At 37.6% G+C, this 14,380-nt stretch overlaps 1 protein-coding gene across 1 annotated transcript in view; it reads right to left on the reverse strand.

Moving 5' to 3' along the window:
* LOC149202037 (uncharacterized) overlaps positions 1-6,765 on the reverse strand; it is a 94,976-nt gene extending 88,211 nt beyond the window's left edge. The window contains exons 1-3 of the mRNA XM_089403074.1: positions 6,553-6,765; positions 6,382-6,474; positions 6,111-6,193 (exon numbers count right to left, since the gene is read on the reverse strand). Coding sequence (XP_089259200.1) covers positions 6,111-6,193; positions 6,382-6,468 — 170 coding nt within the window. The 5' untranslated portion in view covers positions 6,469-6,474; positions 6,553-6,765. The remainder of the gene's footprint in view (positions 1-6,110; positions 6,194-6,381; positions 6,475-6,552) is intronic.
* Between the last annotated feature and the right edge of the window lie 7,615 nt (positions 6,766-14,380).

A 14,380-nucleotide genomic window follows, 5' to 3' on the forward strand; every position in this document is an offset into this window, starting at 1 on the left:
ACAGGGGCATCGTCACAATAGCACATATTGTGGATCAGCTGAATTTGTCCATATTCCAACAAGCATGGAAGTCAGCAGTAAATCTTGGTATCCCTAATCAGTGGGCTCAGGATTGGAGGCAATACACTTCTGCAATATCAGAATCACATGTTCGATTAAGAGATGACGATGATGAATTGATTTGGGCCCCGACAACACATGGAGCATATTCACCTAAAGAGGGATACCCCATCATACACGCTACTCATAAGCCCACTGTACTAGAAAGTTGGTGGCGCGCAATCTGGAAACTTAAGGCACCTCCCCGTACGCGCCTCTTCATGTGGAACATCATCATGAACAAGACACCTACAGGCATTAACCTAATGAAAAGATCCTTTCAGGGACCATCTTGGTGTGTCATATGTCATTGGGAGGAGGAAACAAATGATCACTTATTCCTGTCCTGCACAACCGCTCATCAAGTTTGGGAGCAGGTACTGTCCGCATGCAACAATCAGAGATGGGAAGGAAACAACATAAAGGAGGCATGGAACAGTTGGTGGAACGCATCCCCAACAACGAAAAACCACAATCTTCCATTGATCACTTGCTGGAATATCTGGTTAAGCAAGAACAAAATCATTTTCAAAAACTTGCATATCAGGTGGCCACTGATTATTTCTAGGATCTGCAACTGTTACAATGAAATTCCGGAGGATGAACATCCCTCCCCTACCCAATCTATCACCCCTAAAGTCATTGACCATGAACACCCATGGGCCTACTTTGACGGTTCAGCCCAAGACCAGGGGTGTGGAGGGGGGACTTCTACTTCACCTATCCGATTCACATTCCTACCACATTCGTATGGGCTTGGGTGCTGGCACTAACAACTTTGCTGAGCTCATATCGCTTCGCCATCTATTATATTTTGCACTGAATCACAACTGTAGACACATTCAGATATTTGGGGATTCTAAGATTGTTATAAATTGGTTCAATTGCACATCTGCATGCCATGTTCATTCACTCAGGAACATTTTGGATGATGCATTGTTTTTAAAATCACAATTTGATCAGATTACATGTATTCATATTTACAGGGAGCGCAACAAAATTGCGGATCAGCTTTCAAAAGAGGCAGCGCATCAACCTAGGGGTGAATGGCTGATTCAGGAACAAAGGCAGGAAGAGGCCTATCAGTACTATCACAGGCCTTATATAGATCGGATGCAGCAGAGGGCCGACAGGCCCTAATTTATCATAGATTATTCGATGCATAAACAAGCAGAAAATCTACAGCAAAGCAATTTTGAAATTTTGTAAATTTTTGTATAACTTTTACTGAACTTTGAAGGTCCACCCTAAATGGGTAATTATGTACAGACTTATATATTTTTTGGATGACTACAGTCACACATACAGCATATGCCACAGACATCTACAGCATGTAATTTTCCACATATAATAGAAAATTATGATTTTTCCCTGGGAAAAAAAATAGCTTCATCAACTTTTGTCTTTGTCTGCATTAATCATCTTTGCTTCATATCTACATCTAACTCAGAAAATTTTTTTTTGCTCCTCAAGTTAGAATTCAGTGATACTAATCTAGAACTATACTCACTATATCCACTACAGTCATATTAGAGTGCACTCAATCTTTTACTCTTTGCTGGTTAGATACATTATCTTCACCTGTAGGTGACATCGCCCACAATTTATGTAGATAGCACATATAATAGTTTCATCAACTTTTGTCTTTGTCAGTTTTTGTCCACATTACCCAAATGGGTCTTCCACATTTCCCGGTGGCATCACTCACTTTCTGGGTGGAAACAATAAGTTAATTTGTGGTAAATTTACCCTCTCACATCAACTGTGGAGAGATAATGAAGTGGGATAATCTTACTTCAACTCCTGTGTAGGTACACTTCTTGCATCAATTCCATACATTGAAGCTGCATATGACAGTGTACATAAGTCCTCAAATGCCTTGGACATACCCAGACTGTATGGGTAACCAACCGTGAATCCAAGTACCAGATGGCTGTCAACTTCCAATTTAATGAGGAAGCAATAATCAAACATTCATTAATTTCTTAAATCTTCTTCTTACCAATTCTGCCAGTCAAGCCTTCAATCAATGAGTTGTGAATTATCAATTGTCAACGATCAGTTCAACCTATCCCAATTCCCATGCATCTCACTGCTAACTTAATCCTTAGTCTGCATATCATGTTCTTCATTCTTCCTCTCAACAGCCTGCATCTTTATCTTTGACCCCTGTAAATAGACTTGAACACTTCTTTGACTTTCCTCTTGCATTAAAACTATGTCACTCACTGAAATATCTAACTATCAAGAAGACATCCCACTGGGTAGGTAAAATTGATTGGTGTTTCAATTTCATTGACTGGTGTTTCAATATTCCAGAGGATTTACTTCATTTGACTGACCAACTTGACCCACATCTTGAGTAGTGACCAGAAATATTGTATAAATTCTCACAATTTCTACTTCGACTCCAATGCAAATACTTATTTGTCTTGGACTCTTACAAATTCTTTGCATGTTCTGTCATATATTTTGACACAATATCAACCAGATTTCATCTTTCACGTTGCCACAATTCGACATGTGATTATCATACGTGAGCACAACTTAATTAATTGGAAGGACATAATTTCACGTTTGACAGAGGGATCATTACACCTTGGAATTTGATACAGTTAGGCTCAAGCATCAAAGCCAAATTTTGTGGCATGAATTTACAGAACACACTTAAATCTGCACAGATAATATTGTTTCAGCAAATTTCTCGTTACACTGAAGTTGAAAATTTGTTTACCATAAACTTCGTTCTGCTCGTCAAAATAGCTACCTTCAGCAAATCACCGGATTGCCATTCTGAGTACATTCAAAAGCTTTTCATAACTTCCCCTGCCCACAGTAAATTGCTCTGAATTCCTTTTATTCGACCTTTTCAATCACCGTCTTGATTTTGTTCTCAATAGATCTAGCTGCAAGCAAGAAAGTTGATCTCTAGAAACAAGTCATCATCTACTACTGCCAAAATAATTGTATCTTCCCTTGATTATTTTTGTAAGTACAGACATTCATTGGCCTTATTAAGTTATAGAGCTTGACATAACTCTAAAGCATAAGACACAATTGGTTCCCCTGCTTATAAATTGGCCACATCTCTAGTAAAAGAACGAGAGCCCTAGGTGGGGTCTACTTTGTTCATTAATAAGAAGAAAAAAAAAATCAGTTGATCCTGAAGATTTTCTTGTAGTTTTGATGTTGTATTGTTTTTCACAAAGATCCCAATTGATGACATTGTTATGTTATAAAAGGGATCACTGACCATGCTACTGTCAAATTGGTTGAACTGTGCTTAATATTATCATTATTCAGCTTCCAAGGGGGGAATATATGAACAAACAAGTGGAGTTGGCATGTGATCACCACTTTTACCTATTGTGGCCAACCTGTTTAACGAACATTTTGGAGGGAGGAGAGGAGATATGGGTGGGAGGTTGTCCAGGAATATAATAAAGGGAGGTGGTGTTGGAGAACATAGTCTGGGGGTCAAGGTCAGGCGAAATGGAATGGGGTCAAGGAAAAAGGGCGCACCAAAAGGCTTTTGGGGAGTGGCGGAGGGCATCACAAAGTCCACATTGCCTCTTGGAGAAAATGGAGTGACAATGGTGGGATCCAATCGAAGTTTCAATATCAAAATTTTGGGTGGACTACACCCCCCTAAAAGAGTCAGAAAGGCCAATATGGGAGTAACTTTTGTCAGTCAACTTATAAAACATATACAGTAGATAACTCATTGCATGGATGAGTAGTTAGAACCTTGAGAAATATGATGATGCCATGAAAAAGAGGTACTCTAAAGTTCTAACCCTAATTAATTCTATTCATTTCCAAGAGAAACCCTTCTCATGAATCATTTCCATGTAGACATCCAAGGACCCCTCTACTGGGAGTACTATTTATGCAGTGCAATGATCTCAGTTAACCTTTGATGCTTGTTCCTCTACCAAATAAGCAAGCATGGACCCATTGCCAGCGCTGTGGCCAGAAGTGGCAGATGCAGCTGACTCATTGGCTTCATCAACTATGACAGAGGTCCATTATAAGCAACCTCATGAATAATTTTAAAGTTGTCACTAACTCCGCATTGGCTTCTACCCTAGCATCTCACCAATTGCAAAATGGTGCCGTCCTATTCCCACTTGCACTTGCAGAGGTATGTTGTTCAGTTTTTCTATCATCATTCAAAATATACCTCAGATCTGAAACCTAAGCCAAAGGAGGTTCATTTTTACAGTAATGCAGCCCCAGGGCATGTTGCTCGAGGCACTTCAAACAAAACTAATAATATCCCTGAAAGTGATAAAAAGGATATGTTATTTTCCATATTACTTTTGTTTGGCTATCTGCGGAAAAAATTACTTTTATTTGGATGTGATAAACGATTATACTCTAAACATGAGAAAATATAATTGTCCAATTCACCTCCATGAACAAAAAAACTGCCTTCCTAACATTTGTATCCTTATTTTTTACAAATGACGGGATGTAGAAACAGAATAAGACCATCACAAACCTAAACTTGTGGATCAGGACACCGAGAAAGATATATTCCCAATGTAGAGCTGCCACTGCATATCTCCAATGGTTGGGAAAATGTTAAACATTAATGGTGGCTAATTGATAATGGGAGCCAATGCCCATATGGGTAGCTGCGTTACCAGTAACATAATGTCGAGGAGCCATATTTGGGAGAAAACCATTAATCACAGGAAACCCCATTTCCATTTCCCGTGTTTTGATGAGCAACCCCTTTTCTGAGAAAGCCCTTTTGTTACTTGCAAAACCCGCCCATTTATTATGAAAGGGCTGACATTTCTTGAGAAATACAGGCCATGTCATAAACAACACCACTGAAAAAGTGAAAGAAAAAAAGAGTTAAAAATAGAAGTGTTACTATAAGTTTGTAATTCTAAACCTAAATGCTAAAATAGTTTTACAAAGCGTGAAAATATCATTGTTATCATATATTTTCTGAAACAATACAAAAGCATAGCCCCAAAGTTTGATAGCATTTGCAAATTCATGTGTATGACTATGCCAAGTTAGTGATTGCTACACTGTATTCTGTGAAAATAAAGGCTTGAGAAGTTGAAAGCCAACATTGGACTCTTGGATCCTCAAGGGGAGTTTGGAGAGCGGAACTTAAACATTGGTGACTTGAGATGAGCATCAAACCAGCACCACATTTCATCCAATTTGACTCTGCACCATGTAGTAGAGTTGCACAGGGTTCCGCATTCTTAGGTTTTCATGCCTTGGTGTTCTTGATTACTTCTCAAGAACTTAATCACCTTGCAGGAATTTTTTATTGCATGGTAAAGGGAGCAACGTTCTTCTCAAGTACTCCTCGAGAACTTAGTTGCCCTAAAGGAAGTCTTAGAAAACTTTTAAGCACTCTTCCTTCCAATCTAGAGAAAACATAAAATTACCATGTCTGAAGTTATTATGTTCACTTATATCTTGAGAATTTCTAAAATAACCCAAAAATGTTACTCGTACGAAACATGAGAATTTTTGTTTCTGCCTGTTTCGCTTTCTACTTGTCGTTTCTGGTAAGATAGACAGGTAGGACCTGCCCTCTCTTTAGGGCATGCATAGAAGGCCTAATGGGCTTTTAATTTTCACCCCCACTCACTTATTTCTAGGAAATTACTTTGATCGTTTTTGAAGAAAGGAGCAGTAGAGGATTGATTTGGACAGTTTCCCGGTACACCAGACCGCAATGAACAAATTCATAAGCAGATGGCCTATGGTGATAGAAAATTCATGACCGACGTGGAACACCAACCCATGTTGAGGGCGGGCATGCCTGGCATGCCTAATAAGCACCGAGTCATGTTCCAGCCTGGCCTTTGCCGGCACATAATCAAAATTATGTATAATTGGAAAGCCCCCTACAATGAAATTCACGACGACAACATGACCTCTTGACTATTGTTTAAGGGACAGGAAGAAAAAAGATCTGCAAGCAGAAAGTAAAAACAAGAGCTAGCACAAAATTTACAAGCAAATGAACATACCGGTGTACTTCTGCCAGTTTTTGCTCGCATAATGCCGAGAATCTATTCAAAAACCTTGTAGTGTGGACGATGAAGACGGTCACCTATAACCCATTTCAATCCTCCGCTTAAAAACACAGATTCTTTGAAAATTAGTCCCCTCTGAGCCCCAACCGTGAAATGTATAAAGTGTAAAATACGTCGCCTGTTCAGCTCTAACTTACAATCGCTTTGAGCTAACAGACGTGGTGACTAATGTGGGGACGTAGGTGAAGGAAGATTGGTAACATACCAGGTAAATTGTCCTCTTCTCAGACATGGGTATCCATGATTCGTCCTCCTCGTCGGTCCCCGTTGTTGATTGGTACCGATTCTCCATTGTTTCCTGTTAAATTGTTACAACTGAATCATTCAGGTCCAGTAACAGTTCCGGGAAAACACTGAATTCGACTTGGGGCGTTACCGTGAATGAAGGATCAATTACTCGGGCCTTCAATGAAGCAAAAATTTGTAGGCCAAGATTTTTAAATCGGTCAGCCAAATCAGGATGTAGGTAAATAACCACTTTGTGCCTTAACGCAAAATTTTGTCCTCTTAATTTTCCGAACGGTCAGTCGCGATAGAGAGGAACGAGTAGACAATAGCATAAGACTGGTCCAGAAAAAACAGCTATAACTGAGAAAGCAACGAAATTCCAATATTATTGATAAATATTATCAATAACAACAAGGGCAATAGTTGTTTGTCCGTGAGTTTAGATCATAATTTATAAGTTTGTTTGTTTACATCATAATTTATAAGTTTGTTTTTGAATGTTTTGTTGTTAGTAAATTAGTAATATGTTTTGATAAATATTATCAATAATAACAAGGGCAATAGTGGTTGGTTTTAGAGGTTAGATCATAATTTATAATTTTGTTTTGAAATTTGATAAGGGAAAAAAATAATATTATAATTTGTTTAATTAATTATAGGATTTTAAAATTTGATATAAGAGTAAGATAATACAAAAAATTACATGCAAAGAGGACATAATACAATGCGTAGTGTAGAAATTTATTTAGAGTTCATGTAGCTAAAAACATGGAAAAAGAAACATAGCATATGGATGAAGAGCATATGGTATTAAATATAAATATATTTTTCATGTTTTTACTGGGTAAGAATTGGAGATGAATTTATACACGAAATAAACTTTAAATTTCTAGAAACAAGATGTATTAATTTCATTAATATAAATATGTTTGTGCATATATTAATGTCTATAGGCCGTGTGATAAGTCTTTGTGCTTGAAAAATCTTACTAGGTCTAAAACTGGTGGAGGTAAGGTTAAAGACTATGTAGAAGCAAGGCATGTGAGGAAATAAAATATGTGTGAAAGTAAAGCATGTATAGAGGTGAAATGGTAACTGTGAGAATATTCTATGTTAATTCTATGTTTTATTATACTTAATTTGGTCACATACCTAATATATAGGGAGAAGTTAAGACATATTATGCATATGTTAAGGAATTAATAAATATTATGGCTATATGATTTCTCTAGTGGTATAATTCCTTTTAGGTTACATGGAGAGAAATGAAGGTACTTTCATGCCTATAAGACAAATATAGAGTTTAAAGTAATAAATTTGGTTTAAAGTCACATTAATTATTTAATTGGAAGAATTTATTAAATTTGATATAGTCCACGCATAAACATTTCCAATAGTATTTATATGAAAAATAAGTGTAAAGTGACTAATGGCACTCTCCCTCATTTGGTGGAAATCTTCCATTTTTCCCCTATATTTTTTTGTGGGCCAAAGTTATTCCGGGTGTAAAAGAAGATAGTATGTCCAAATGTAATTTTTGTGTTTTTACTTAATAAGAACTGAAAAAAGTTTATTCTTATGAAATAAACTTTTAATTTCTAGAATCAAGATTTATTAATTTCATTAACGGAAATATGTATGTGCATATATTATTTTTTACAGACTTGTGTGCTAAGTATGTCTACTTGAAAATCAATTCTAGAGTAAGCATGGCACAAACCCTAGCCCTCTCCCATGTCGTCGTCGCTTCCTTGAATGCATGGTTCAAGTCACCTTTATTGTTTGAGGGATCTCTGACCTCGAACTTTAGGACTCTCTTCCCCACCCACGGTGCTTTAGATCGGTCTGAGCCTCCATGCCCGTTCCCTTTGCCATGTGAGTCGCCATGTTCATTCCAAGGACTTCTTCTTGCAGGATAGGGACGTTTATTTGGATCAGGATGTGAAATATTTGAGGGGTGTAGCCTCAGTGGGTCATACGCATGCCCTCCCCACCAAGAAAGCCTAGATTTAGAAGAAGGAAGGATGTGCAGCAATGGATGCAGTGAACCTACTTCCTTCTCCATCGACTCAATGAGCTCAGCAATTCGGCCCCAGTTTGATTCAACATTTTTCCATCTTCACGAAGACCCTAGTTAGAGGCTCTCTTTGTCTCACCTTTAATAGTGACTTCACAATTACAACATTAGGTTTCGAGTTTCCAATGCTACAGACATCCCCTTCTCTGAGTTCAATAGCAATAAGTTGTTGCAAGACGACTTCCTTCTTTAAGATTTGAGCATTGGCAAGGATGTTTCCCTCATGGTCTCCTTGAGCTTGCTTAGGGGAGCCAAAGGATAGAATCCTTCTCAGTAATCTTTCTAGGCACCAATCCAAGCCAGAACTCCATCTTTTAGGTTTAAAGGCACCTCCCAAAAGAAATGTTTCAGTGAAGTAGCAAAGACAGGGTCCCAAGATTTAGCTCCCAAACCCCTCTCAGACCCTTCTTTTATCATTGAGCATTCAAAAGGAATTCCATCTGTAAAGGTAACCGAAGGTGTTTCTCTCATACATGCATATCGATATGCTAAAGATGCAATCATCCGTCGCTTTAATGGGTTTTGGCCATCAAATACAACTTTAAGAGATTGGTTGAACAAGACCTGGACCACAAATTACTCCCTCCTTCTCTATTCCAAAGGATATTTCATTGTATACTTCAATAACCTGGAGGATCGTCTAAAGGCCCTTGATCAAGGGCCTTGGTTCCGGGGTGTTCAGGACTCTCTTTAGAACCTTGGTTTCCCACCTTGAATCCTTTAACCATGGAGGGAATGAAGACTCCTATTTGGGTAAGGTTTCCCAACTTGCGCTTCCTCCTTTGCAACCCGCAGTCTCTGAAGGAGATAGATTCAACCCTTGGACTTTTCATCAAAATAGACATGAATATTCCAAAAAGGCTTCTACACCTTTGCAAGAATATGTGTAGAGATAGATCTTAGTGATGGTCCTTTGAATAAAATATGTATAGACTTGATTAATGACCCTCTTATCTAGCCTTTGGACTATGAGAATACTGCCTTTCGTTGCAAATATTGCCAAGAGGTAGGGAATCTGCAGCATAATGTCCCCTCTTTCCCATCCTCAAGGCTTCCAAAAAGAAATAAAAAATGTTGAGCCCCTCAAGCGGCCAACAAAATCCCTTTTCCTTTAGGCACTCCAGAAGCATAGCTATCAGCGACCAATCAATCCTCCCCAAAGGTACCCTCTTCAGGTACCTAGGTCCAGCAGCCTCCCGCTGCCACTCAACCTCCATTAGAATATATTGATCTAAAGCATCTCCAACAATTCGTTAAATAGTATCGGCCTCTATCACAGCTCGAAAGACAACAAGTTGGATCTCCCTCTCTAGAGGCAAATCCATCAAATATGGAATTATTCTTAGAGTAGCTCCATGGAGGGAAAAAGAGACCTCATGAGTCTGACAATTCAAACAGTGGCAAAGAAACAGTTACCATTATAGCCATAGCACCAGAGTATAACCCAGTAGATAGTCTAGCCATTGTTGTTAAATCATCAACATCTACCAACTCCATGGGTTGGATAGATGTTCGGAAGAAAAAAGGAGAAAAGGAATGTAATAGATCCACTCACGGAACACAACTTTTGCATGTATCAGTTTGTCAAATTCTCAGTTTGTCTATATCAAGATGCTCTTAGTAAGAGCTCCACTTTATATTTTAGTAAACTATTAATAGAAAATTACTTACTTAAAAAAAATATGTTCTCTTGAAAAATCTTTGTTTAAAACTAGTGGAAGTAAGGGATGTGTAGAAGCGGGGCATGTGCAGAGCTAAAGTCTATATGGAAGTAAAGTATGTGCAGAGGTAAAGCGTGTGTGGAGGTAAAAGGGTAAGTATCATGACTCCTTCCATAATATTCCAGAAGCATGAAGAGGTCATAATATTTTATGTTTTATTTTACTTCATTTGATCTCACACCTAATATATTGGAATAAATTAAGGCATATAATAGATATGTTGAGGAATTAATAAATATTGAGGTTATATGATTTCTCTAGTTGTAGAAATCATTTTTGGATTACATGGAGAGAAGTGAAGCTAGTTTGATGCATTAAAATAAATATGTATGTGTGTATATTAATGTTTATAGGCCTATGTGATAAGTCTCTCGCTTGGAAAAATCTTATCAAGTCTAAAACTGGTGGAAGTAAGAGATGTGCAAAGGGAAGGGATGTGCAGAGCTAAATTTTGTGTGAAAGTAAAGTATGTGCTGAGTCAAAGCATGGGCAAAGGTAAAAGGGTAGGTTCCACTACTTCGCAATATTGATATTTTTTTCGGTTAAGGGAAAAATTCAACCTCCTAGGGCCTGAATTCATGTCCCTCTGCATTTTTTTAGAGGTGGTACTCCTCTTTATGCACACACTCACAAAAGTAAAATTGGATTCTTAGCAAATGCACCTGTGAGTGGACCAGGTGTCTTCAATAGTGCCACTAAAAGAAATAATGAGTCATAAAGTAGAATTTAAATACAAATGTATATCCATTCCGTCACAGTAAGAGAAATATCATTAAAGTATATCAAAGGACAGAGACAAAATGACAAGGTTCATATGTGGGAGAGACATAAACAATGTTATTCATGTAACATCATAAAGAGCATAGGAAAAGATTCACAAGATTCATATAGCTTTAAACAAGTTTATGAACCACAAATGAACTGTTTCCTCGAAAGGAGCTCTCTCCAAGAGTCAAGAATATTACAAATTTAGGTTTTAAATATGTTTAATGCCTAAAGAACTCAACAAGATCTTGATACTTAATCGAAAATGTAAATGCATTCGTCCCAAGGGGGATTGGGATTGGGATCCCGTGAACCGTAACATAAATAAGATACCTGGAAGAAAAAGGGAACTGCATTCAGAGATCGGCTTAAATTATGGATAACACAACCAAGAAACCTGAATGATCAAAGACTGGGAAGAAGGAAGGGAATGCTTCAAGAATTAAGAATACTTACAAAATGTGGAAGGATGGATCATGTGTTGTTGAAGTTTGCATTGCCTTTATATAGTTGTTGAGATAGTTCTTGTAAACGAATTCTTGTATATGACTATAGATAGGTGCCTAAAATATATTCCTTTCAGATAAAAACCTTGAACGACTTTAGCTTTACTTAAATTAAAATAATTTAAATATTGTGCAACCTCTGCAAGGAGGGTTTCATTCTTTACAGTCACTTCCCGCACAGAAAATGGCAAGGAAATGAATTTTTTTTCTTCTTTTGCTCAAATAAAACTAACCATGGGTGGTATTGTCTACAAACCTCTGCAACAAAATACTTATCTAAAACAAACTTGGACAAGAGTAGTGGCTTATCTTGAGACCCATGCATTTGAATCACATATGGCTTTTTTCCCATTAAGGAAAAAGTTGACCTCTTAGGGCCTGATAACAGGTCCCTCTACATTTTTATAGAGGTGGTACTCCTCTTTGTGAACACACTCAGGTAATTGAAATGGAATTAAAACATTAAACCATGCACCTATGAGTGGACTAGGTGTTTTTCCTCAAATATGCAAAGAAAGAAAACAATAAAAGATATAAAGATCAAAATTTAAGCATGACATCCATCCATTCCATCATAGTAAAAACATATCATTGAAGCATATCAAAGGATAGACATGAGATAACACGATGAAGATATCAAAGAGCTAAAAAAATGATTCCATTCATGTAGAATCATGAAGAGCATAAGAAAACATTCACGGGACCTATACAACTTCAAATAAGTTTCTAAATCACAAATGAAATGTCTTATCGAAAGGGAGCTCTCTATGAGAGTCAAAAATATTATAAATTCAAGATTTAAAAGTGTTTGGGGCCTAAAGCACTCATTAAAATCTTGATACTTAATCGAAAAAGTAAATGTATTTGTCCAAGGGGGACTAAGATTGGGCTCCCATGAACTGTAATGTAAATAAGGAACCTGAAATAAAAAGGAGGAACTACAATCAGAGACCGACTTAAGTGATGGATAACACAACCAAGAAAGTTGAATGATCAAAGACTAGGAAGTGTTGGAAATACTGGGGGGGGGGGGGGGGGGGGGGTAAATCAGTATTTCTTTACAATTATTATATTATGCCAGTTAAGATCACTTGTTAAACCAGAACACAATATGTACAACAAGAAAATAATTTTATTAATAAAAATTATGAGGACTCCAATCCTCTTACAAAAATCAAGCTCCAACCTAGACAAAATAATTCTAACTTCTTCAAGACTTTAACTTTGGCTCAATGAGGCTCCAACCCCTTATGAGGACTCCAATCCTAAAAAACAATCCAAGCTCCAACCTGGTTTCTTACAAGGATCCAACCTTGTATGAGGACTTCAATCCTGTAAGGAGCCAACCCTCACAATTTACTTCAATCCTTCAAGGTGGCTTCAATAGTGCTTCAAGGCTTCATAAAAAACTTCAAATACTTTTGCAAAATGTCTCCAAGATAGGTCTACAAAGTCCTCTGCAATTTGCAGTAGCAAAAACTTTAGGTCTACTTCATCAATACTTCTATTGGTGCTCCAACAAAACATGTATTCAAGTGTCAGCCTTCAACTATGCTCCAAGGATGTCTTCAACGATCTTCAATGCTCCAAAAATGCCTTCTTCAAAAATTTCCAAGGTCTGTTCCATAGGATTACTTCAAAGACATAACTCAAAAGTTGCTTCAATAATTTTTCAAAGCTTACTCCACTAGGTCTTTACAAACTCTCTTAAGATTACCCTCAAGGGTTGCTCCGAAGGGTATCAAAGATACTTCGGAAGGTTGCTTCAAAAGAGACCTAAATATCCTCAAAAGATTGATCCAACGAAGGTTCTTCAAGGCTGCTAGGAGATTTTCAAATTGGGATTCTCTGTCAAATGTTCCAAAGTTGACTTCTACAATTATCCACGCAAAACTCTAATGATCCAAGCAATGTTTTAAGAATATGTCTACTACTACAGAACTCTTCAAAAGAACTACTCAAGTGGGTCCACCAAAGAGATGCTCCAAATGATTTCAAATTTGTTCCAATAAGGGCTTCAAGGATATTTTAAGGATGAGTTCAAAGTTAACAAAATTACCTGCTTCCATATCATGCTTCCAAACAACCTCATTGTATGTCTTTAAGGAGGGACGATATATGCTTCAAGGAAGTGTCAAGATCTACTCTCAAATATAAGGTGAGGCAAAGATGTTGGACACTTGAAATTGTTTGGATGGAAGATTGCGTCATCATGTTGGCATTGATGTTAACTCTATGCAATGGCATGTTGGCCTTGATGGCAACCAGAGTGAAGTTATGTCAACCTCAATGTGTATATAAGATGGAGATTGTGGCATTGATTTCAACTTGGCTAGCATTTATATTAGATGTAGGATGCACATGAAGTGTTAAGCTTAAGGGGATTCCTATGGTAGTTGCACTCTTTGGTAGATAACCATCATAGTAGCAGGACAATGAAGAAGCTATAATACTATAACTATGATGGTTAAGTGGCTCGAGATTTGAGAGAATTTATGCCTTAAGAGATTAGTTTAGATGCTTCTATAAATGGCATAGTTGGACAATGCTCAGAAATATCTTTCCAATGGTATGTTGAAGTCCATAAAAGACCTCCTGGGTCAAAATTTATTGCAGATCAAAGCTTGAAGTTCAAAAAGTCCAAGTTGCAAAGCTAAAATAAATGCTGGAGTTAGTTGATGCTAATTTTGGCAGTTCAATTGAAGTTGGGGGACATGTCACCCTAAGAGGTTTTCCCTAGAGGTTAGTAAAAACACGCAAGCCAAAAAGGTCGAGGATCTAGGGTCGAGATGAGTCGGCAAGATGAGTAGGTAGAGATGTCAGAGTAGTCGACCAATGAAAAGATCAGGAGGGTTAACTTGAAGGTCCTATAAGGGACACATCACCCCAACGGAGTTTTGCCGGAAG

Source organism: Pinus tabuliformis, chromosome 2_1 (genome assembly GCF_031772625.1).
Source record: "Pinus tabuliformis cultivar Carrire ecotype Pingquan chromosome 2_1, CPIR1, whole genome shotgun sequence".
Classification (NCBI taxonomy): Eukaryota; Viridiplantae; Streptophyta; class Pinopsida; order Pinales; family Pinaceae; genus Pinus; species Pinus tabuliformis.